The 27,308-nt window shown below is 35.7% G+C and overlaps 1 protein-coding gene across 1 annotated transcript in view; it reads left to right on the forward strand.

The window, feature by feature from the left end:
• Window positions 1-27,308, forward strand: part of Utx (Utx histone demethylase) — an 802,237-nt gene that overhangs the window by 89,422 nt on the left and 685,507 nt on the right. The window contains exons 3-4 of the mRNA XM_090413874.1: window positions 6,251-6,614; window positions 23,154-23,203. Of these exons, the coding sequence (XP_090270000.1) occupies window positions 6,251-6,614; window positions 23,154-23,203 (414 nt within the window). The remainder of the gene's footprint in view (window positions 1-6,250; window positions 6,615-23,153; window positions 23,204-27,308) is intronic.

Below are 27,308 nucleotides of genomic sequence, written 5' to 3' on the forward strand. Positions count from 1 at the left end.
GAGATACTATGCATAAGCAAATAGAAGCAATGAGTGGAAGGAGGGTAATTGTTATGGGGGATTTCAGCTATGGTAACATTAATTGGAAGGAGGAGAGAACACATGGGAGGAAGGAATTGGATTTTATGCAGTTATTAAGGGATAACTATCTGCGACAGCATGTAATGGAAAACACTAGGGGGTTCGAGAGTGCTTGACCTAGTAATTGCATCTGAGAATTTGACTGTAATGAATATGACCACGTTGCCACCAATTGGTGAGAGTGATCATAGGGTCTTGACCTGGGAGGTGGCTAAATGTGTGGAATTTTCAATTAAGACACGGTACATGTGGAATTTCTGGGCTGGTAAGAATGACAAGCTTAGGAGATTGCTTGGTTCAGTGACATGGCATGTAAAACTGCAAGGGCTGGATGTTGATAGTGCATTGGAGGTGGTTAAGGAGCATTTGCAGGAGGTAATGGCTGACTGTATGCCTAGAGAGTCCGAATAGTAAATCAAGTAGGGGTTAAATGGATGAATAACACTATTAAGCTTGAGCTGCAAAAAAAAGAAACAACTGTGGAGGGAATTTAAGGAGAAAGGTGACCTGCAGGCACACGAACGGTGTAAAGTGCAGGGCAGAAGGGTAATGAGTGTGGTAAGAAAAAATGTATATGGCAGAATGATTTTAAAGAATGCTGATGGTAGGGAGGTAACAGAATCAGTTGATATAGTGGAATTACTGAGCGAGCACTTTGCAAGAGTATATCATCCTGGTGGTGATATTGCAGGAATGAAGGAACCATTAGTTTATATGGGAATTGTGGTGAATGAAGTGGAGGTGAATTGTCTATTACAGAGCCTTAATGTGAATACAGCTGTAGGATTGCATGGTATACCAGCTCGTGTTGTACGTGAAGTGGCTAAAGAATTGTCAGTGCCCTTGACCATTTTGTTTAATTTGAGTCTTGGATCTGAGTTAGTCCCGAGGGTGTGGAAAGAGGTGAAAATAGTTCCACTGCATAAAGGAGTTTCCAAGACTGCTGTTGCAAATTTCCAACCAATCAGCATATCATGAGTCATTGTCAAGATATTGGAGAAGGTAGTCAAGAGGAAAATACAGGAATGGATAGATGAAAATATGATACTGTATGAGGACAGCATGTTTTTGTGAAGGGTAGATCATGCCTCAGTAACTTGCTCACATTTTATAACACAGTGATGGCTGAACTGGATAAGGGTAATGGGTTTACAGTGATTCTGCTGGACCTTGCTAAGGCCTTTGACAGGATACCACGTGAAATTCTAATCAGTAAACTGCAGCATATGGGGATGGATATAGGATTGGTGAGATGGATAGGAGGGTGGTTGATGGAGAGATATCAGAGAGTTGTTTATTCAGGAGTAGAGTCCAAAAGACGGCCTGTGACTGGTGCTGCAGGGTTCTGTTCTTGGACCACCACTGTTTAATTTGTTCATTAACGATATAGGAAAGGATCTGAGAGGAAGTATTCATTTGTTTGCTGATGATGCAAAGTTGGGTAGAGCAATAGTGAATGCACACGATGTCAAAATGTTGCAGGATGATTTGGATAGTTTGGAGGACTGAGCTAAGGAGATTGGATGTCAGTTTAATGTGGCAAAATGTAAGGTTATGCATTTTGGGGTGAAAAGATTAGCAGCAGTATACCACATTGGTGGAACTATAATCCAGGAGATTGATGAGGCCAGGAATTTATGAGTGTTGGTGGATAGGGAGTTGAAGTTTAGGGGACGCATTGCAAAAGTGGCTAAATCAGCTCATCAAATCACTTGGTTGCTGAAAAACACTTTAACGAGCAGAGACAAACAGGTTATTGTTCCTCTGTATCGAACCTTGATAAGAACCCATCTTGACTACTGTGCTCAGATTTGGGTGCCAGGGTTTCTTCTTGATGGGGAGGAGGTGGAGAGGATTCAGAGGCCAGTGACCATGATGATAGCAGGTCTATGGAATGAACCTTATGAGAACAGGTTAAAAATTTGTGGGTTGCAGAAATTGGTTGATAGGCAGAAAAAGGGTAATATGATTGAGACATTCAAATTACTGAAGGTTTCTATAAGATTAATTCAGAGGATATTTTTGAGAACAGGACTGGTGGGGGAAGGACTAGGGGCCATACATGGAAGCTGGGCAAGAATGTGGTTAGCAGGGGTGTTAGAGCTGGGTTTTTTACTTGGAGAGTGGTGAATGAGTGGAATAAGCTGCCAGAGTCTGTTGTGGGTGCTACAACTGTGGAATGTGTTCAAGGCAAAGTATGATAGATATTGTGTGAATGTTGAATAGTCGTTCGTGACAACTATTCAATGTTAGGGCCTCCCTCAATGCGTCTAAGGACTCCTTGGAGTTGCCCGTAATAATAATACTATATATATATAAACATTCAGATTATTAAACTTATAACAAATCTTCATGGTATCACATAGCCTTGCATATTTTTTTTTTTTTTTTTGTTCTGTACATAAAACAATTTGAATAGTGTATCCATTGATAAAAATCCAGTGCACAACCCAGTATTCAGTTGGAACGTTTTGCTCAGCTGATGTACATTCCCTTACAGATGGAAGTTTTTGAAATTTCAACCACTAGTGTTAAACACCAGCGAAATTTAAACATAACAAACCGCAAAATAATGCCTATATCCATATGCATTCTAAAAAAAGCAAGGAGTATACATTATTCAAATGCAATTTTCTTAACCCAATTCTAAACCTGCACAATATTCCACCACAATGCCACCAATGTATGAAAGGGAAATTCAAATGAATAGCATCGGCAGACATGAAATTTCAAGGAAAACAGATACACTGAATTGGGGGGGGGGGATTACAAAAGCTATACCAAAACCCAGACTTATTATTATAAACAGAGATAATACCTATAAAAATAAATGGATTCAGCATGTGAATAGAATGTCATGATCATTATCATCATTTATTTATTTATGTATAAATAGCGAAATATATACAGGAATGTTCATATAACAAAAACTCATGGGAATAAAGTCTATTAAATAAAAGTGCCCCAGGCTGCTTTGTTTTGTACCAAATGGTAAATGCCTAATGGTTTGTAAGCCTCGCTTCAAAAAGAAATTTACTTATGTATTGCCAAAGCTGTTTTCTTAGTCATTGTCTTCTTCGCTGTTCATTAGTTAGCCTCTATGCAAGGGCACTGAATGTATGTGAAAGTGGATGTCTAAGTTGGTGTCCCAACCACCTCTGTTGACTTTTTTGAATTATTTGTATTAGGGGTACTTTGCTGGCTTTCTTCAAGAATGAGAGTATTAGGAATGTGTGTGTCCTAATGTGTGATCTTACTGTGTGTATCCTAATCCAAAGCTATTGATGATGTTAACTGCACACTGAGTAGTACTGTTCCTTGTCTGGTCACCATATGTAAATATGGTTTATCTGGTGGTTTTGTAGAGATAAATTTTGGTATTTGTGGTGATGAGATTGGATTTCCTGGTATTAGATTTTTATGGAATTGAAGAGCTTTGGGCTTTCATTTCACTATGTCAGTTAAAGTACTGATGTAGGAACCGAGATATTGAAAATCATTTGTTTCTTCAAGAGTGTAGAACATTTAGCCTAATATTTCCTGGTATTAGATTTTTATGGAATTGAAGAGCTTTGGGCTTTCATTTCACTATGTCAGTTAAAGTACTGATGTAGGAACCGAGATATTGAAAATCATTTGTTTCTTCAAGAGTGTAGAACATTTAGCCTAATATTTTCTTGTATTCTGTTCTTTAGGACTTTTGTTTTACTGCTGCTGGCTGTCAATCCTACATTTTTACATAAATAATGTAAGTGGATTTGGGCAGGCTAAATGTTAGTCAATTAACACATTATCGTCTGCAGAGCAGAGACTGCTTATATGGTTTGTCTTGCCAAACCTTTGAGAGTTATTCCATACTCATTTCCCATGAGTCTGAATACATAATCAAGGATAATAATAAAAAGATATGGTGCCAGAGAGTCTCCCTAAAGGATTCCAGCTCTTTTCCACCATCTAAATCAAGTGCTTTCTCATTCTTTTGGGTGTTTAGTGCAGTTTCAAATTATTGTATTGTAAAATTGTTACACATGATGAGAAGTTCTTTTTTGGATTATTATTTCTGGCAAAGCATCAGTAGTGAAGTTTGCAGGTAAATTATTAAGCAATTTTTTTTTTTAAGTAGTTTTACCACACCAAGAATTCTTCATTTTTGCTTTAAGGTATCTTGCTATTTTTAGCTTTTATTCTTAATCTTTTGGGCTTCCTTTCTTTGGTATATGATGAATTAGCTATGTGATACATTTCTCTAGTTTCATACATATTTTGATATAGTTCTAATTTCTGACATATAGCCTGGATGTGGTTTTCTTTGTCATTTTGAAAGGTCATATATACTTTATTATTTAGTTATTTTATCTGAGTATGTAGATTGTGCAATCCTCTGATTCCTGTATTGCTGCTTATCATTATTTCTTTATCATTTCTTTAGTGGTTTGTGTTACCCATTTCTTTTGAGAAGATGAATTCTTGGTGACCAAAGTTTTGCTACTACTTCATGGGTTGATTGTACAATGTGAGTGAAGCTCTGGAATGCTTCTTCGGGCACTGTTAGCTTGTTTTGTAGTTCTCTTTATACTGAGTTTGTGTGGTAAGAAGAGTTTGGTCATTCCAGTAATATTTATTTGTTATTCTTGTTTTATGTTTAAAAGCACCAAGATGAAGTTTTATATGTACACTTTCTGTTCTATCATTGGAGTTTAGTTCTACACTATTGTAATTTCTTCAATTTTGAGCTGATGTCATCCACTTTCAATTGATTACAATATTATCAGTTTGTTATTTTGTTCCATATGGATGTTCTCAGGTCCATTTTCTTCCATGTTTGTGTGTGGAAATTTGCTCTGTAGATTATGAGTAGATTACAAGTTACGAGTGTTGCATAGCTAGAATATATCCATCTTCATTTGTTGTGTTGTACATAAAAGGCCGTATATTTATTGTGATTCCTGAAACATCTGATCCTATTTGTGCATTAAAATCTCCACCTATGATGAGATTGTGTTGAACAGTGTAGAGAAAGTCTGACAGTTGATTGTAGAAAGCATTCTTGGTATATTCATCTGAAGTCTCAGTGAGTGTGTAGATACAGGCTATTGTTGCTTTTGGTTTTGAGTTTTACGTTCATTATTCTCTCACAGACTTTGGAGGTAGATGAGATGCGACTATAAATCCTTCTGTTGACTAGGATTCCAATTCCATGAGCAGATTTATCTGCTAATGTATAGATGAAAGTCCATTTATTGCAGCTTGATGCGACTTCATTCCATTCAAAATCTGTTCTCGACTCGTGTTGTTGGATGCAGACTGCATCAAGTTTTGCTTACTCTGCTCTTGTGCAAAGTTCACAAAGTTTTCCATATTTCAGTAGGGATCAAACATTGTGAATGGATATAATGAGAGGGTTTCTCCAGAGTTGATGTTTTGACTGCCTACCTTTTCCTGCTTTAGCTTGTGGACTTTACTGACAGGCTTCATAACTTCCCTTTTAGAAAAAAAAAAAAAAAAAAAAGGAGTGGAAGTTGCACCACACGATCTATCTGTACCTCTTATTCATTTTGTAATCAGCAAAAAAACAAATCCCCCATATCTAGTGATTGGCCCTGACATGCTTCATCAGCTCTGTAATGCTTCAGTCATCTATTGACTACCAAAAAAAAAAAAAGCTACTAAAATATAAACTAAAAGCTTTAAAAAAATGAATACTTTTATGAGACTGGAACAGGCAACAAGGCATAAATGCTGTGAAAGGATAACAAATTCCATTTGTTTTTAGCATTGCCTTCACACCTTCAAAATTCATTTCAGTTTTTTCTTTCTTTCTTTCTTTCTTTTTTTTTTTTTTCATTTTATTATTATTATTACATGGCACCTCCAAGGAGTCCAAGGACTCATTTTAGAAGGAGACACTATCCATTGCGACTCACTGTCTTCCTTACTTAATTCTATGACTACACGACATGCTACCATCAACACACATTGCAATTTACCACCCACCATTACTAGTATATATTGTCTATAAATTGTGCATGTTCTCATGGCCAATTTGCCTGTATGGGGGGGGGGGTCAATTTACCTGATTTCTGTAGTATGAGATGATTTGCTTGCAGTATTGAATTAAATTCGTTTGATAAGTATTAATTTGTTAAAGTGTACTGTTTTTCTAATATAGGCAGTGAAATATTTAGAAAGAGTTCTTATTCAGCACCATCAAGAAAAGGATAAAGCACTACGTGTAGCTAAACAGCAGCAGCAATCCTCAGTGCCATTAGCTGTATCCCTGCCTCTCCCACCACTTCCAGAAAAAGTAGTTGAAAAATCAAATACAGGTTCAGCCACTACATCTGCCACTACGCCAGTCACAACTACTGCCAGTATTTTAACTACTACTACTACTACTACCAGTACTATATCTTCAGTCAGATTACAGCCTGAACATGCCAAAAAAGAGCAGACACTAACTAAAAAGGAATTGGATCCAAAAACATACTGCAAATTAGGCCACTTTAATCTTCTTTTAGAAGAATATGCAAAAGGTAGCTGCTGTTCAGTATATGTCTATTAAAATATTTAAGTGGTTGATTTTATGATTGCAAACCAGAATAGTACATAGTTCAAGTATTAAAAAAAATGAATTTGTTGTTCCTTAATTTAAGTGTTTTTGAAATAAATTTGAATGGAAGTTATAATTATTTTAATAAAGATAATTTAATAGCTTGAAATTTTTGTAAATTTGCAAGTTATTAAAGTTATGCAACATACACCTCTGCATTCTATAGTACTTATCATACCTCACTTTGAACTTATTCAACATTGGTACACTGACCACTTGCTCCGGCAAATCCCTCCAATCACCTGCCCCTCCATCAAAAATCTGCACTTACTCCCTTGCTCACAACATCATTATGTAGCTTTTAGGGATATCCTCTCATTTCCCCACCACCTGCTATCCTTTGCATATGTTCTCTGTGCCTGTCCAGTAATCATCTCACATCAGCTTATATGTCTGTCATATCTCTCCCCCCCCCCCCCTTGTATCTACTGAACTCTGAAATAATTTTCTCAGGTCTGTACTCATACCAATATTGCACTATCCTGTTACAATTTTATAGTTACTCTACTCTTTGTAGAATTTCATTATCTCATGGATATCCATTGACCAGAGCACCGCAACTGATAAGCAATGATCAGTCAATGTTTTATGCATTATTATAATCATAAAATTTTATCTTGACTTGTGAGCACTTTCTCTTCATGATAGCATTCTTGAGTGAACATTTCATAGCTGTTGAAATGTGGTCTCTAACTTTCACTCCTCTATTTAGCATCTCTCCTCACATCCTATTTTACCTGCTGGAGAGAACCACCAATACAGCATAATGCATTCCATTTCCTATAGACAGATTGTAAAAACCTTGTAATTTGCATCATTGGTGCATTGTTCCCATTCATCAGTCCACTACACTGATCTATTCAGATCCTTCTGAAGTGACATCACATCGGAATTGTCTGATATTACTCTTTTCAGTTTTGCATCTGCAAATAACTAATCATCTTCTTCCAACCTTTGGATTGTATTATTAGTACAAACAGTCCCCCAACTACTTACATAAGTTAGCTTCTGCAAACTTTATATAACTCAAATTCTGAGTTGGATTAACCCCTCAGTCATTAATCACACCCTATTGCTTATGTGTTTGCAGTTCAAAGTTCAGTGTGTTTGCAGTTGAAATTTAAAGCATCAACATGCTTTAAAGATTATTTCTATTACTTTCATTTACAGGATGCACATACAAATTAGATTTCAGTATTAATTATTCATGCAAAGTGTAATAATAAAAAGTAAATAGTAACAGAAAGTAGGGAAAAAAATTAATTTGGTCATTTAGCCTCCAATATGAATTATCAAGAGATGACTGAACAGAGTCTTCTTTCTTCTCTTCATAAAGCTCTCATTAATAGGCTAAAAGTGTAATCTATTTCTCTTTGGACTCTTTAAGAGCATTAGGATCCATGCATCCAGTTTCTCCAGTTCACCTTCATGTTGACAGTAGAAATGCCTTTACTGCCATTAGACAGAAATTTTTGTCATAAAAAACTTTATTTATTTATTTTTTTTTATTATGGAATCATTATGTTATAGAAGTATCATGTTTAAAAGTATTGTAAACTTATTGTAAAGATGTTTTTATTGCTTCCTGTGACACAAAAATCAACTTCAAAAACTTTTAAATATGCAGCAGGATACATTATGTATGTAGTACAAAAATTTTTTAAATATAATTATCCAATATGTATCATATAATTTCCTACAAAGCAGGAAATTATTATGACCATCTGAGGAGTGCTGGGTTCCTCATCATGGTATCGGTTGTTGGATGAGAAATGTTTAAAAAATACTTAAATGATGCAATATCAGAATGTTTCCCTGAAGTTTGAAGAATAAATTGGATAGGAGTGAAATGGGTGTGTTATCTATTTAAGCAAGCATTCATAAGAAAAAGATTATGTGAAAGGAATACCATGTGCATAAGGATGTTCTCATTTATGAAAATTATAAGAAACAGGCCAGAAGAGTTACAACTGTTGTATGGAAAGCTAAGTCTGAGTATGAAAAGAAACTGCAAGCTAAAGACAACCGAAACAATCCTATCGTTATGCTGCAAGTAAAAGAAGGAATCAGTATGAATAACTCTACTGAATGCAGATGATATTCAGATGACTGATGCAGAAGAGATTGTTCAACTCAGTATCTGTTTTGCTAAAAGCTATTAACCTGGTATATGCAACATTAAACTAACTGCTATCTCTTCATTGGATGAAGAAACTAAGGTGTATGAGGAGGAGGTTCTAGAGCTGTTGCACAAACTGAATAAGAATTCTACAATAGGGACTGATGGAATATCACCACAAATGCTAAACGAGTGTTCAACTGAAGTGACTATTCCTTTGTATATAATTTTGAGTCTCAGCACAGGGAAGATTCAGCAGGGGTGGACAATATGCATGGTAATCCCATTGCACAAGCGTGGTGCAAAGACAGATGTATCCAACTATTGACTTGTCAGTATATCTGCATTGGTGGTGAAGATTTTGGGAAAGTTGTTTAGGACTTGCATACAGAAATGGGTGGATACTTTAGGATTTGCTAAACTTTTACAGAATACAGCATGGAAGACTGTTATATAAATTGGAGAATATGGGTTTGGATTATAAAATATTAGTGTGGATAAGTGTGTTACATTTAGGCAATGACAATCAAGGAAAAGGAGGAGTAGCCATAGTATTCACTAAATACGAGGCTAATCTTCTTGAATGGCAGGCAATTTCAAGTAGAGTGATGTGGGCAAATATCAGAATGGGGAACTGGACAATGAGACTTATTTGTGCCTATGGTCCCACAGAAGGTTCTGCTAAGGTAGAAGTGGAGAAATTTTTTGAGGCTTTACAGAAAGCAGCTGACACAATGAAAAATGAAAAGGTCCTTGTTGGGGACCTAAATAGTCGAGTAGGGAATGATTGTCAGACAAACAAAAATATTATTTCAGTGGGCGTGGATAGAGAGACGAATTCCAAATGATTGGAGTAGAGCTCTCATAGTACCCATATATAAAAAGGGAAATAAAACTGAATGTGAGAATTACAGAAGTATTTCTCTAATGAGTGTTCCTAGTAAGATTTATGCCAGTATACTTGAGAAATGGTTGAGAAGGATTGTGGAAGAGTAGCTTGGTGAAGAACAAGCTGGATTCAGACCAAATAGAGGCTGTCAGGATCAGAATTTCACTTTACAACAAATAGTGGAGAAATTATGGGAATATAACCAAGATCTGTATTTAAGTTTTGTAGATCTGGAAAAGGCATATGACAAGGTGCCAAGAGAGAAGCTATTCAAAACGCTACAGCTGTATGGTGTCAGTGGGGCATTATATCAAGCAATACTTTGTCTTTATTTGAGTTGTAATTCAGTTACAATTGACGTAAGTTCAGGAAGATGGTTTAATGTTAAATCTGATATCAAAATTGGAGATGTTAATGTCAGCTCTTTGCTTTATGCAGATGATGTTATACTTCTAAATAAATCTGCTACAAGTCTGCAAGATTCCTTGACTAAATTGAATAACTGTTGTAATAGATATGGTATGTAGGTAAGCAATAACAAGACAAAGACAATGAAAATAGGCAGAAGCATTGAAAATATTAACTGCATTGTGAATGGTGAACCTATAGAACAAGTGAAACATTTCAGCTACTTAAGCATGATATTTAGTGAAGATGGTAAATTAAATATGGAAATAGGCAACAGGATCAATAAACTCTGTATGGAAGGAAGTCAACTGAATAAATTTATATGGATTAAGAGAGAAATTAGTCAACACACTAAATTAGCTCAATTAAAGATACCAAAAAATTATATATTTGGTTTAATCCATTATCCAAGATATAATTTCCAAGTATATAATTTCTTGGTATCTTTAATTTATAATATAACCAAGTACTTGGATAATGGATTAAACCAAGTTTATAATTTCTTGGTATCTTTAATTTATAATATAATTTACAATTATAAATTAGCTGTATACAAGACAGTGTTCAAAGCAGTTTTAATTTATGGATCTGAGAGCTGGGTTAGAAGTTAAACACTTCACCAAAGACTAGAGACTGCAGATATGAGAGTTCTGAGAAAGATTAGGGGCATGAACAGATGACATCAATGGCAATATCATATTAAAAAGGAAGATATTAGGAAAGAACTTGACATTGTTAGCATCCAGGAATGCATTAGCAGAGCTAATCTCAGGTGGTACGGTCACTTAAACAGAATGGGAGAGAATAGAATAGCAAAACAAGTGTTTCTTTGCCAGGTTGGCAGGAAAAATACCTAGAGGAAGACTAAGATATAGGTGGATTGATATGGTAAAAAGTGCCTTAGTAGATAGATATATAAGATCTGACAATATTGGAGCCTTGACAGGTAATAGATTGATTTGGAGGAAAATTTTAGATGGGTTGTTAGTAATGATGTAAATTTTTCATGTAGTACTATCATATCCTGTACATCCCTTGAGGGTAAATGTTACCAATTTGATGATGATGAATTCATCTGTAGATCAGTTTTGGTGCATTTATGCATGTTCACATTTTTCCATTCCTTTTTCCAGTCATTATTGTACTCTATCCCTTCACTCACAAACACTAAAATTATGAAAATCTATGAATACAGATATGCAGCAAATTCCACATTCAGTAGTAAGGAAGGTGTAGACATGCACTTCATAGGCTCTCTGCTTTGTAGACAACTTTGTAAACACCTTCTCTAAGAATGTATATTTTGGACATCCTCTTCCCTGCTCTCTTCCTTTCGGATATGTTTATAATGCATTCATTACGCCTCCATACATATCCCAGAGATTTCATCTTTCTTTCTGTGATTGTCTTATTCAATAATCAGTTCTGTTATTTCATGCAAAACATTTTATTGGTTTTTCTTTCTCTCCAATGTACTATTTTCAGTACTCTCCAGTGGCACATTTCAACTGCTTCAGTTTTTTTCCAGCCTGCTTGGAAAAAAACTGAATTTGGAAAAATCTATTTGGAGCATATAAGAATATGCTCCAAACAGATTTTTTCATAAAACTTTTCTGCATGTCTTTATTTATGATAAACATTTCCATTCTTCAGGCTGTTTATTCAAATTCTACTATAGTATGGATGCTTATGAATATCTTTAGATAGATTTTTTTTTTACCATCTGGTAGAAGATCATTGTCCTGTTTAATGGGGCTACCCACTTGAAAAAGTATAACTTTGGGTCTCTGAGCAGGATTTATGAACTATGTGGTCCATAGACTACTAGTGATACTGATGTGTCTATAAATTTAGAACCTTTAGTGGATGAGATTGCCATAAAAAAAAACTACTCTTCTGTGAATGATATCTTCTGACTAACCATATCCAAGCTTCCAATCTGTAATCCATTCTCCTCTTCATAATTTGTTATATCAATTGCTTTGATAGAATCTACAAAAAATTATGTGTATGACTAAGAAGTGATTCCAGGCAGCCAGTAAGAAATGTGGAGAAGTGACTAGGACTTCTGATTCATTGTCCAGTCCTCACCTCCTTGCCTTCCTGCTATTAGATATCTACCTGGTTATATGAGAATGAGCTGCCAATTTGGGACTTACCCAGTTTGCATTTGGTATTTGCTTAACCACACACAAATATGATGGTACAATATGATTGGATGTCACAGTAGCTGGGATGTGCTTAACTAAACAAGATTGCACTGTTTTGGCAGGAAAAAACCAAGGCAAGTCAGTTACTGGAACAACCTTAATCTCAACAGAATTGATGACAGGTGCCATCAATAAGGAGTATCAATGGAAAATACACAGTGCTAGCAGAGGAATTGCAGAAATGACATGTCAACATAATTGGTGTTACTAAGACAGAGATAAAAACATTTACTTCTGAATAATAAATATAAGATAGTATTCTGAGGGAAAATAAGGAATAACTAAGAGTACAGCAATCCCTCGATTAATGCACTTAATGCGTTCTTTAAAATGGGCATATTAATCGAAAACACACTAATCAAATATAATAACCTATGGGAAAAAGTATAATTCATTCCTCAAATTTCTTTTTTTTTTTAACAATTAATTTTTTTTTTTATAAAAGAATTAGGGTCATATTATAAGAATTAGAATCATATCACCCCTCTTCCTCCTATCCACTAGAGTATGTAAATTGCATCTTCTCAACCTTTTCTCTCATATTCGACATTCCAGAGATCGGAAATTACTTAGTCAGTCACTCTGGATCCTTTCCAACATCTTTTTGCCCTTTTGTGGATGAGAGTCACATTAAAAAAAAAAAATCAAGCTTTTTGGAGGCAAAAGAGGCTGTGGACCTGACTTACTAGTTCCAGAATAGTTAGATGTGAAAGTTAATCCAAAGAAGAACTGATTCTAGTTGGGAATATTGTCAAAAGTAGCAAAAGAGTGAAGCATGGTCTTCCATCTGGAAAATGAGAGAGGATTTCATTTTGGTGGCAATAAAGTTATCTGATTATTCTCACTTCAACTAGATAATGGCAGATTGGTGTTTAAGGCATGGGATATAGAGGATCTTGAAGCTTGAATCACCTAAGCAATGCAATGTGTTTTGATAATGAAAAAGAGGAATGAAGAGTACTTTCATCAACAAAGTTATGAGTAGAATTGGATGTCAGAGAGAAAATATCATTGATGTATAGGTAGAAGAATGTAGGTGAACGCACAGAGCCCTGGGAGATACACCAGTGGTTGATTGAAAAATCTGATGAAAGGAAACTATCCACCATGACCCACAATCAACAACTGGAGAGGAAGCTGGCCATCCATTCACAAAAGGGAAGGAGGAATACTGTAAGATGATAGCTTGGTAAGAGGGCCATGATACCAGACTCAATCAAATGCCTTGGATATATCAACAGCTACCATTGGGTCTCACAAAACTTTTCTAGGTCATCTATTCAAAGGTTGGTGAGGTTGGCTAGGAGATGTGCTGTGGAATGAGAATGAGGGAATCCATATGGTGATCACCAAGTAATTGGTGAATCTGCAAGTCTAAAAGCAGTTGGCTGCAGTGATCTTATCCATTATTTTTGATGGTATTGACGTCGGAACAGTGGGACAATAGTTGGAGGTTGACTTTTATCTCCCCCCTTTTTTTAGAGAGCCAGCTGGATAAAAGCTTGCTTCCAAGCTGTTTGATGGGTGTGTATGACGGCTTGAAGAAATGAAAGAAGATGGATGGGAGTTCTGGAGTACAAGCCTTCTAGTAGAACTGGAGGAATACCATCAGGATGAGACTTATTAGTATGAAGAGTTTTTTTCCCTGATGAAAATTCTGATATTGTGAATAGTTTGTGGAATAATGGGAGGAGATTTGCCTTTTCATATACACAAGAGTTGGAGGATAAACTGATGCCTTATGAGAGGCAGAAATTTAGATGGACAAAAGTTGAATTTGATCCTTACAAAGTCTACTTTGGATGTGGTGATTTTGTTGCAGTTAATGAGCTGTGGTATATGCTAAGTGAGAAGCTGGAGTATTAAACTTGACTTGTTGGGCATATGTTGATTTTTTGTCTTGGACTACTTTGGCAAAATTGTCGGAGAATCAGCTTCATGAGAGATTTGAAGAAGGGTTGAGGTTTTTGAGTGGATTGGGGGAATAAAAGTACTTATCTCAGGAAGAATAATTTCTGGCCGAGTGAAAGGTTGTGGTTTTTGACTCAAGCCAATGGTTTAAGTGAAATACTACAAATCATCTCCAGCAAACAGCTTTTTCTTACCATAATATTTTTCCTGTTAATCTACATACTCCAGCCCTCTTCTTCCTATACATCCTAATTATCATTCCATTCATGATCATTGCTCTTCTTTTCATTTTCCTACTTATCATAGAGCTAGAGGGAGAATTGTGAAGGTGCTATCAACAGTCCAAATTCCTTGCTATCTCTTTCACTGTTCCTTGCAAATCCTGACCAGGACTTGCATTTCCTCTCTTCTGAAACACACCTTCAACACCTGTTTCATTTTTGCATCTTTTACCATTGAGTTTTCTCCCACCCTTTCCACATCGCTATAGTACTTATTAGCCTTCTGCTTCAATCACTCATCTTTGATTACTTTTCTACTGACATCTACCTTCTTATGTTTTAACAACCAATCTGCTTTCTGTAAATCTCCTATTTCACTGAGATAAAGAGCCAACAGACTTCACTTCGGCGATGCAAAAATTATTCAAAATTAAGTGGATATTGAATCCAACATTATTTCTTAGCTGAATAAGAAACTCTAAGCTTCTATATCCGGCATGAAACTCTTAGATTTCCTATCTTAGAGTTTCTTATTCAGCTAAGAAATAATGTTGGATTCAATAGCCACTTAATTTTGAATAATTAATCTCCTATTTCACTTTTCCTGTACTTAATTCATTAGCAAACCTCACCAACTCATTTCTAATATCTTCACTCATGTTCATATCTTTTATACCAGCCTCTTTAACATTCTGCCATCATTTCTATGCTGTTCCACTGCCTCTCACTTCTTCCTCTTTCTTACCAACTTACTGTTTTATTCACCATTGTTACATCACATTCACTCTTTCCTACTTTAATTTCACTTATGCTGCTTACACCATTCCCTCTTCTGCTGCTCTTTCATCTTAACATTATCTTTTTTACCTATATGAATGAGTGTTCATTCTCCTTGTCTCATTCTGGTTACTTACGTGCTCATTCATGAATACATTAGCAACCATCACCTCCACATTCAAGTTGTACATTACACATACACACACTCTCCTTCCATGTGCTTTAAAAATCCACAATTTATTCACATAAACTAATGAGTGCAATATAACACAGTTTTCACTTTTAAAAATGACTTGAAATGCTTAATATTAGAGCCCTCAGCATCTGATGACTTTTAGAAGTCCAAGCTAAGGCAACTCAGGAATTCCAAGGATTGTATTCTCATAAGCTCTTGGATCAACTTACAAAACTTTCATGTCACTCGACAAGTACTTGCTGAACTCAGCGATGTCTAACTGCAGTGAGTAGGTGAGAACCAGTGAATTCAGTACAATCTGGCAGCTGGCTTAAAAAGAACTTGTTCCATTTCATTGAGCTGGCTGTCACTCAGTACCTTTCCTATCCAAAGCTTTGCTGACAATAGTACTTTCCATTTGTCCTGCTCATTCGACATACTTAGCAGTACTCTGACATCCCAGGCTATAAGATCATCTACAACTAGTGCCCTATAAACAGATCTTCATACTATCCTTCAATGGGATGAGGACAAACTTGTCATGTTCTGTCCCACCAAAACACAGTCTTGTCTTTTCTCTAGCAAAAGAGATCTCATTTCACTTACCCTCAGTAACAGAGGGTGACCAACTAGTTCAAAACAGCTGTCAGGCCAGTGAAACTTTTATCAAATGGACTAATAAAAGGCGAATGTATGACACTCAGGCAGCACCCATGACTTTTAAATAGTCCAAGCTAAGGCAACTCGGGAATGCAAAGTATTGTATTCTCATAAACTCTGGGATCAAGTTACAAAACTGTCATAGTTTTTACAAACATTCAGTTTTGAAATAATGTTGGATTTAATATCCACTTTGCCTATGTAATTACACATCACCAAAATGAAGCCTTTTGGCCCTTTCTTTAGTAATATATATCTGACTAGTTTTACTAACACTAAACTGGTGGCTTCATCAGGTTTAAATAAAGCACATAAAGTATAGAGAAACAGATAGCAAAATTATCTAAACACTGAAAAATCATCACAGAAGATAAATGATTTATTCTAAAACACAAATGTCAAGTCTCAAGCCACATTAATTGTTGTCATGCAGAGACAGATTGTTGGCAAAATGAAATTCCCAGTTGTTGAAGAATTTGATGAGAGATTTCCAGATGGAATTTAATATGAGACCTTGATTCCTAATCAAAGATCTTTTGTGAATGGATAACTGTAATGGATTCTTTTAGAAGTCTGGAATAAAACTTCTCTCCCAACTATGACATAGTGGAAATATCCTAGTTTATTGTCTAGTTAGTGGATGTGGTATGGTTGGCCAGACAAGATCATTCTTTTATGCTTAACATCTCCCACTTTTTTTTTTTTTTTCACTTCAAATCCACATCTTGTCTGCCATATGTAGTTAGGCCACATAGGCATAGTATTCTATGTACTTGGTTTTTGTGAAAAAAAGGAGGATGCTATCCCTAGGAGACCTGAGTAGGCTGCAAACTGTTTGAATTGGACTTGATTGGATTTGAAGTTTCTTTGACTTGAGGGTGTGGATGATGTCTAGCTGTTGAGAAGAATGGAATGGATGAATCATGGCGATCCTGTGTGAGTAGGCTTACAATACACCTAGAATAATGCCATTATCAGGTTTGTTTGTGATGAGGACATCTAAGAAAATTTCTAAAACATGAACAGTCTACAAAGAGACAATAAATGACAGGTATGTCATTATGAGAATTAAAAGTGCACACACACAAAAAAAAAGCTTCATTGATTAATTGCCTAATTTTTCTTAAAAGATGTATGGATAATAATATTATTCCAAATTTTCTCGACATTAAGAAATGCGTATTTTCAGAAAGAGCTAAGAGAATTTATTGCACATGAACATATTCATCACACAAAGTTTGCTATTAACCAGTTAGATTCCACATGCTTTGATTTGCACCTTGTTCTGGCTAACAAGTTGATGTGGATTGTTGGAATAATATTAGCAGTGTGGTTCGCAGTTCATATCCTGGAAAATATTCTGGAGGCTATTGAAAAAACTTAGAATAAGCAAAAGAGCCTCCAGAATATTTTGCTATCTTCGTGATATTTATTTTCTGTTTTCTAAGGAGATGTGTGATAGGTATTGTGTTAATGGATAGTATTGGTCTCCCACGATGAGTCTTTTGACTCCATCATGGAGTACCCATATAAATAATAATTATTGTTGGTGGATAGGAGGAAGAGGGGAGATATGATAGAGACCTACAAGTTAGTAAGGGGTTGTTATAGGATCAATGTTGGAGAGGTTCTACAGAAAATAGTGGGAGTGGGAGATCAGGGGAGAACCAGAAGTCATCCCTGGAAACTGTATAAAGAGGGTGTGAGCAGGAGAGTGAGAAGCAGGGTTTTTGCATGTGCCTTGCCTGAGAGTGTGGTGTCTGCAGACAATTTGACTGTGTTTAAAGCGTGGTATAATGAGCTGTGTGTATGATAAAAGGACCTCCTAAATGAGTTTTTCACTCCATGGCATCTTGGGTAATAATAATATAATATAAAGTCTTTATCAAAGGTTTCCCATTACTTTTGTTTGGTTAGTTTTACACAGTACTTCACTTCCGTACATTTTTCTCTGTATTTTCTAAGACTGCAAGCTTACTTACTTGCCAAAAACTGTCGATATGCTTTCTTTTTGTTTCTGTGACTAGCTTTACCTTCTTGAGTCCTCCATGAAATTTTCAATCCTTGCAGATAACCTCATCATATGTCTCTCTGGCTGAAATCAATCAATGTTTTACCACTGAATCTCCAAGGTTTGATTCTTGTTTTCAAACTTTAATTTTTTTTTGAATGATGTTTTTGTTTACAGTTCATCTCTGAATGCTTAGACACCTCTTTTTAATATGAAATTCAATTTTATCCTGCTCAAAACTGAATGTTGATCACTTCCAGTTTCAAATTCTCTGTATACAGAGGATATCAAATACTTTTGTACTTGCGTCCTGAACTAGTGTGAAAACATCGCTATCAACAATAACATAGTCTATGAGACTTTTCTTATTTCTTGCTTCTTCTCTCCATGTAAATTTGTGCACATTTTTATGTTGTAACATGGTGTTGGTAACATTCATGCCCTGAATGGAAATCCAATAGGTACTGACTTATTATTAACTTTGCTCTCTTTTTGCAGAATTTCCCCAAACATTTCTATATGTCTGATAATAATTTTCTACTCTGCTGTTTAGATCTCCAAGGACCAACTTTTCATTTTTTGTTTTGTCATGATATAACTTTGTAGTACTATCATAATATCCTGAACATCCCTCTGAGGATATATATTAAGAATTAGATGATGAAAAAGGCATTCACCAACTTTCACTTGATGCTGCCAATGCCATCAGACTGAAAACTGCTGCTCTTCTCCTCTCTTCATCTGTACCAAAATCTAACAACATCTAAGAAAGGAAAGTTAATCAGCAAATTTTTTTTTTTCTAAGTTGGTACATCTATCACATCTGTTTCACAAGCATCCATGTGAAATTGCAAGTCATTCTATCAAGAAGTTTGTTTTATACACTGTCTGAAGCAAAAGTGTTGTCTGTATTCCTTGAAATGGTAAAATTGAGTATCGTGCATTTACAAAAAAAGGCGTTAAAATTTTTTTTTGTAAAAAAAAGATTTAACGCCAAAAGAAATTCATTCAAAGTTCATAAAAGTTTATGGTCACTCTTCTCCTACGTTTTCAACAATTAAGAAATTGACTATTGAGTTTAAATGTGGCCGTACCAGCCTTGAAGATGATCCACGTGAAGGATGTCAAAAAAGTGTAACAACACCAGAAATCATTGATCAGGTGCACAATATGATATTGGATGACCAGTGAGTCAGAGTACATGAAATTGCTGAGACTATAGGCATTTCAAAAGAACGTGTGGGATATATTTTGCATGAAGAATTGCAAATGAAAAAGCTTTGCAAAAGATAGGTGCTGCACTTGCTCACAGCAGATCAAAAATGCACTTGCATGAAAATCTCTGAACAGTGTTTGGAGCATTTTAACAAGAATAAAACTGATTTTGTGCATTGATTTATTACTATGGATGAGACTTGGATTCACCATTCATCACCAGAATCCAAACAGCAGTCAAAACAGTGGACAGAAGCCGGTTTTTCAGCCCAAAGAAGACAAAGTCGGTTCCATCAGCAGGAAAGGTCATGGTATCGGTGTTTTGGGATGCTAAAGGCATTTTGTTTATTAATTACCTTGAAAAGGGTAAGACAATAACCGGGAATATTATTCCAATCTTTTAACAAGACTAGACGAAAAAATTCACAAGAAAAGATCCAGTTTGCTGAAGAAAAAAATCATCTTTCATCAGGACAATGCACCTGCCCACAAAGGTGTTTTGACAATGGGAAAATTAAGGGATCTGCACTATGAATTATTGGAACATCCACTATTCACTAGCCCCTATTCCCCAGATTTGGCTCCCTCTGACTTCTATCTCTTCCCAAAACTAAAACACTTCCTCGCTGGTCACCTTTTTTCTTCGAATCAAGAGGTGATTACAACTGTAGAGGGGTATTTTGCAGATCTTACTGAGAACCACTACAGGGACGGGATAATGCTGGAGCATCGCTGGAATAAGCATATTAGTCTTAAGGGAGATTATGTTGAAAAATAAAAATAATTTTGAAATTATAAATTTGTTTTTCATTGTTAGTCCAAGAACTTTTCAGACCACCCTCGTATATTGTAATTTTGAGAACAGATAAAGGAAATGGTGGTTATGAACATGAAAGATTATAATACTAAAATTTCCCATTTACTCTTTGACCTTCTATCCACCCAATCCTATATCATGCTTTTGCTTAAAAATATATGAAACTACGTCCAAATCTGGACACCAGATTTTCTTAGAAAATTTTTTAGAAGATGCAGCAATTTGAGTTTTCTAAGAAAACTCAAATTGCTGCATCCTATCCCTCCATGACTTTACACGCCTCTTAAAATACATCAATTTGAAGTCCCCTTAAGACCAATTGTGGATAACATCAGCTCTCCAACTTATGCTTTATCAAAACATCTTGTTAATCTTTTAAGACATCACATCAGGTTCTCTGATTGTTTTTTCAAAATTGCAGGCCCATTTCGTCCAGAAACTGTATTATAGAGATCATCTTTGACATCCTTGCTAGGTCTTGGCATATTATCTCTGTTTACCAATGTTACAGTGAACAGAGTATTATATCAGAGATGGGGGGGGGGACTACATCCTTTGGGCCACATGCAGCGTTGTTTTGCATATTTTGTCAGTTATATATCTTCATTGTTTCAAAATTATACATTCTCAAACATTGTGTATATTGTTTAATTATACTTAAAAATTTTACTTTTAAAGCAAAATGTTAAAAAATCAGCCACTATTATTGATCTATCCATTATTCTGTTGTTGGCATTTCATCCTTATCCAATGGTTAGTGCACTACCATATAATAATTTGTCACTAGAGGCCACTATGAGTGCTCATCGCAATGTCAGCTTGACTCAAAAAAAATTTAGGTTTGCACGTGTTGCTATATTGCATATAGCAACACATGCAAAATAATAGCACTATGCTTGCATATGTATTGTTGTTTTATAACAATCTGAACAAGTAGAAATTTTTGTTTAATATGTTTATTAATTTTTTTGAAAATTTATTTGATATGCCAAATGCAAAAAAAAAAATAATAAAATAATTGAGAATTATTTTGTGTACGTTATGTGTACCATAATTATTATTATTATGTGGCACCTCCAAGGAGTCCAAAGACTCATCGAGGGAGAGTGTGCCAACAGCATCGAATGATTGTATCCCTTCCAACTACTAACCATGCTCAAACTTGCTTAACTTTTTGCTGAGCCATTAGTAGCAGAGGCTCTGCCTATCGATGAACCTTTGCTGGCAATGCTCATCAGCATTATGATACACATAAGGGCCACAATATGCCAAATTAAAATGAGAGTCAACAAAATCTATATTTATAAATATGAAGCTTCTGAACTCCTCCACTGCTATCCATTGCATTGCTAAGCTAATCATCCTCTCTCTCTCTTTCACACACACAAAATTTACTACTTCCAACATCTACTCTCCCTATGCTGGGTCTCTCTGACTACCCAGACCTCCTCACCAAATTTTCCTGTTCCTTACCATTGCTGTTGCATTACCATTCTGTTTCTCTCTTCATCTCTCAGACTATTACTATTTCCCTTGCAGAGTATTTCATTCTCTTGACATTGTCAGTGGAATATTCAGTTGTTTGCAGATGATGTGAAGCTGTGAATGGTTATTAGTAATAGTGCAGATGTGGCAACCCTGCAAGAGGTTTTCAATAAACTAAACAGATGAGCAAATGAATGGGGGTGTCGGTTTAATGTCGGTTTTACATTGATGGGAGGCTGCATACTCAATTGGAGGAGCTGTACTGGAAGAAGTAGAGGAGACGAGATTTGGGGTTGAATGTGGGTGATGATTGATAGAAACCTGAAATTCAGATGGCATGTTGCAAAGGTGGTGAAGGTAACCCAGAGGATTGCTGCAATACTGAGAAGGACGCTGACCTGCAGAGACAGAGATAAAAGAATTATCGTTTCATTGTATCAGACCACACTTGGACTATTTTTCTCATTGGTCCCCAGGATTTGAGGTGGATAAATTAACTGTGGAAAGGGTACAAAGGCAGAGAACAAAGATGGTTTCAGGACTGTACAATGTTAGCTATGAGGATCGGCTAAGGGAATGCGAACTGCAGAGTTCGGTAGATAGAAGAAAGCGAGGTGATATGATTGAGACTTTTAAACTGTTGAAAGGTAGTTACAGGGTTGACACTGGGGAGTTCTTTCACTTGGTAGAACAGCGGGAAGGAGCAATGACAAGGGGCCATCCCTGGAAGTCACGAAAGGAAGCTTTGAGGAAGAGGGTGAGGAGTGGTTTCTTTGCATGGAGGGTGGTTGAACCATGGAATGCATTGCCTGATAGAGTGGTGAGAGCAAGAGCTGTCAGTGAGTTCAAGGAGTTGTATGATAGACTTTGTGTTTCCTAGGAAGGACCTCCCACGATGAGTCTTTTGACTCCATGGAGGCCTGAATAATAATAATTCTTCAAAAAACTGCCAACAATTATTTCATTTTATGACAAGACAAAGTAATCAAATTACTGAAGCAACTTATAAAGTAACATATATACTTGGGAGAAAAAGTAAGCCTTAGAAGTGATGTGGAAATCATAAAACAGTGCATTGTCAAAGTTGTAGCATGTTTGGATTCAGATAAAGTTAATAAATACAAACAACTTCTTCTTTCATGAAGAACTATAATAAAACAACAACAACAACAACATGAATTGAATGTGTTTAAGGCACAGTTTGATTAACTGTGTGTATAACAAAGGGACATCCTAATGAGTCTTCGACTCTATGGGATCTTAGGATGATAATAATAATAATGAACATGATAGTGTGTTGTTTGCAGTAATTATGCTATGTTATGTTATGCTAAAATATTAGTGTAGACATTTGTATTAACAGTTGACAGCTGGTAATTCATGGACATTATTCACTTCTTCTTGTGATTCTTCAGAGAAAAAAGTTATAATTTTGATAAATCTTTGAACAATTCACTTTTATATGTAATTGATTGCAGTATTATATTAAAATTAATAATATATTTCTGGTTTGAATTTACTGTTTAAGAGCAGTTTACTAATGTTGAAATATTTTAATTAACAGCACTCTCAGCATACCAAAAATTTTATTCTTTGAAGGAGGATCATTGGAAGGTTAGTAATTCATTTTAGTTATAATTAAACTTCAAAATATACAAAAACAAAATAATTTTTTTATATTTTAGTTTTGTCTAATACTTTTTTAGGACTAAAATACTGAACCAAAAGGATTCAGTTCAGCTATGCAAAATTATATAAGTCAAGTGGATATTAAATCTAGCATTATTTCAAAGCAGAATACACTCCCTGGGATTCAGGAGTTGCTTTTGTGTGGACTATTCAGAGGACACAGACTCTTGGGCACTGCCTATGTCTTATAAGTAGTCCATACTAAGGCAACTCTTGAATACCTGGGAGTGTATTCCTCTAAGCTCTCTGGTCTACCTACTTTATGAAACTTTTATAGTTTCTACTTTGGGCCTTGAAATAATGCTTGATCTAATATCCACTTGACTTATACTTTTTTTAGGAATTCTCATGTAACTAATTTTTTCATGGGATTTGATTTTAATTTCATTAAAATTGTATTATTAATTTTAATTTTTTTAAAAATGCATATTAATGTACAAAACTGTGAGTAATCAATAATGGATATTTCTAATACTAACAAAATTAAAAGGTATGGCAACAAAATATAGAGGAAAATTAGCTTACTTGTGTGGGCTAACTCATATGTGTGTGTGAGAGAGAGGTGTTGCTATTTCCATCTTCTATATGAAAAAGGGGTAGTATGAAAATAATACCCTGTAGGTTTATTTTTATTAAAGCATGGAAGAAAGATTTACACATTATTGAATGGTCAATAGTGATGTCTTGTTCCACCAGAGTGAATAGCACTATGATTGGCCACATGAGTGCAGCACACGAGTAATTCAAAATGGCCACTGCTATAGATAGGTACAAGCAGAGAGTGGTGATTTAATTCCTTACTGTGGAAGATGTGAATTGGATAGAAATTCATACTCAACTGAAAAATGTGTGTAGAGAGGGTACTATTCACATGAGCACTGTTAAGATACATTTAGATGTTAGACACTAAGAGTGGTGAAACTGAGCTGGACTGGATTTCTCAATCCCACCTGCAGCCCAGATATGAGACCTTCTGACTGACACTTGTTTTAAGTTATCTGTGGAATGCATTCTGAGGATGCCATTTTGCAAATGATGTGAGTTGAAACAAGCTGTTTGTAAAGAGCATTAAGTAAACACTTTTACAAGGTTTCCGTATAGCATCTCACTCAGCAGTGGCAAAAGTAACAATTGAAAATGATGGAGACGTTTTTGAAAAATCACAGAATAGTTATGAAAGATTGAGGATTAATCCATGTAAAAGTGATTGTTAAATAAATTATATTTTATGAGATGAAAAAAGTAATAGGCCTTACTTTTGTACTGCCTCTGATATATGTGAAACTATAGGATATTGATGATACTGTATGAAATGGAAATAAGAGAAAGAAATAATCAGTAATGTTGGAGAGAAGGAATATTTGGAAATCAGCAGGAGTTTGTTAAAATTAGTGAGTTAATAGAATTTTCTTGTCTTTTTATCCATCATGTGTGTTTTAGGGGTTTATTATAAATTTGAAAATTACTAGACAAATTTACTGGGTTACATGTGGAGGAAAAAACTATGCTGTGTCACCTTTTGTACTCATAGCTAACTCATTGTCGTGCTGCATTGTTCTGCAGTATTAAGTTATTATTATATTGGTACCTCCATGAAGTCTGAAGACTCATCACGGGAGACCAATCTATCCACACAATCTATCATACCTCTCCTTGAACCCATTAACAAATTCACAACTATCCAAGCAAAAAATCTGACTCCCTTGTTCTGGTCCCTCTAGCCAATTGCTGAAACATTTCTCCTGCATCAATTTTATCAAAAAGTGGTATATGGAGGGGCAGAATCAAGGCGAAAACAGGTGACTAGTGGTTAATCAAGTTGATGTGGAGAGCTTGCAGGATGATTTAAATAGGCTGTCAGTATGGGCAAAAGATAATGGGTTTCAGTTTAATGTGGAGAAATGTAAAGTTATGCATTTTGGGAAAAATAGACTGCAAGCTGTGTATCACATGTAAGGCACTGTACTCCAGAAAAATAGATGAAGCTAGAGATTTAGAGGTGGTGGTAGACAGAGAGTTGAAGTTTAGAGGATATACTGCTAAGGTTATCCATAAGATTATTTGGCTATTGAAGAACACCTTAACATGCAGAAATAAGGAAGTTGCTTTTCCTCTTTATAAGGCCTTGATATGCTCACATCTGGATTACTGTGCTCAAGTCTGGTCACCTAGGTTTCTTGGGGATGAGGAAGTGGTGGAGAGGATTCAGAGGCGAGTGACCAAGATGGTGAATGGTCTGTGGAATGTTCCCTGTGAGGATAGATTGAAGGCATGTAGGTTGCACAATTTGGTTGATGGTTGAAAAAGATAGGATTGATAGAAACATTTAAGTTGCTTAAAGGGTTTTATAGGATTGATGCAGGGAAAATGTTTTAGCACTTGTTCCAGCAGCCTCCCTCTTATCCACTTAACCAGTGTCTTGTCCATCACCATTTGTTCTAATTTGTCTAACAGGGTTTCATACAGTATTCTATGATGGAAAACGATTTAATGCATAGATGTGAGTTTTTGAATGTGTGGAGTGAATTTGAGGGAAAATTGGATTTGTATAAGAGGGACAGCCTACACCTGAATGCTTTTGATATCAGGAATCTAGAAAAACTAATAACTGGTATGAGATTTAACACAGAGAGTCAGGGTAACCAAATTATAAAGGGTGGAATGGTGAGAATGTGAGTGTAAGAGCAATAATGTTATATAATTGTGTTAATGTCGGTAATCAGCTTTTTCATGGAAATGTTGACGAGAGACAATGATTTTTACTTTGTGTTTGTCCGGTTTGGACCCATCAAATATGTGCAAAGATGTCTACATGTATAAAGCACTAGAGAAGAATAGAGATCTGCAAGTTGTCCAACTGTGTCATGCAGATTGCAGACAACAGCATACAAAAGAACATTCAGGTAGATTATTATGCTTATACACGAATGCTAGGAGTATCAGAAACAAAGGGATAGAGTTTGTTGCCTTGGTCAATATGTTGGGACCACAGAGTGTAGGCATTAGTGAGACCTGGCTATCAGAATCAGACATACTAACTAGTATCGAGTGTCAAGGGTATACTATTTTTATGAAGGATAGACAGGACAGGATAGGAGATGAGGGGACTGTGCTTCTAATAATATCGAATGTCTTGAATCAAATTAGAGTTGCAGTCATAGGTCTCAACTCTAACTGGAGTCAAGACATTTGATATCATTAGCAGCACACACCCTCCTCTCCTATCCTGTCATTCCTCCCTAAAAATACTGTACCCTTGACACTCGATACCAGTTAGTACGTTTGCTTCTGATAGCCAGATCTCACTAAAGCTTGCAATGTGAAGTTCCAACATATTGACCAAGGCAACAAACTTTATCCCTTTGTTTCTGATACTCCTAGCATTCATATACAAGCATAATAATCTACCTGCATGTTCTTTTGTATACTCTTGTCTGCAGTCTGCATGACACAATTGGACAACTTGCAGATCTCCATTCTAGTAGCAACAATTTTTCATGTGGCATTGAGTTTGAAACCATCTGGTGTGAGGTGGAATCTAACAAGATTAATTACATAATGTGGTGTTGTTACAGACCTGGTGGATCAGTTGCTAGTGATGAAGAAATGCATCACCAAATAGAAAAGATGAGCGCAAAAAGAGTAATCATAATGGGAGACTTTAATTATCCAAATATTGATTGGGTAGCTGTAGAATCTCATGACATGAATGACAGTGCATTTATTGAGTTGTTGCAGGACAATTCCTCAAGCACCATGTGACAGAAGAAACTCGATGTCAAAAAGTGTTAGATTTGATTATAGTGTCAGAGGGCATTTCAGTTAAAGACGTAACTATTCTGCCTCTGGTTGGTGACAGTGATCATGCGGTACTCACTTGGGAAGTGACTAAGTTTATGAATTTTCCACTCAGAAAAGGTTACATGCTGAACTGCATACATACATAGTTTATTCAAAATATGATACAATGTGAAAAGGGAAAAGAGATATTATAAATTAAATATTGCAAATTATGGTCTTCCAAGTCTCT

This window comes from Typopeltis vanoorti, chromosome 24 (genome assembly GCF_054136105.1).
Source record: "Typopeltis vanoorti isolate ZY-2024b chromosome 24, IOZ_Tvanoo_1.0, whole genome shotgun sequence".
Taxonomy (NCBI): Eukaryota; Metazoa; Arthropoda; class Arachnida; order Uropygi; family Thelyphonidae; genus Typopeltis; species Typopeltis vanoorti.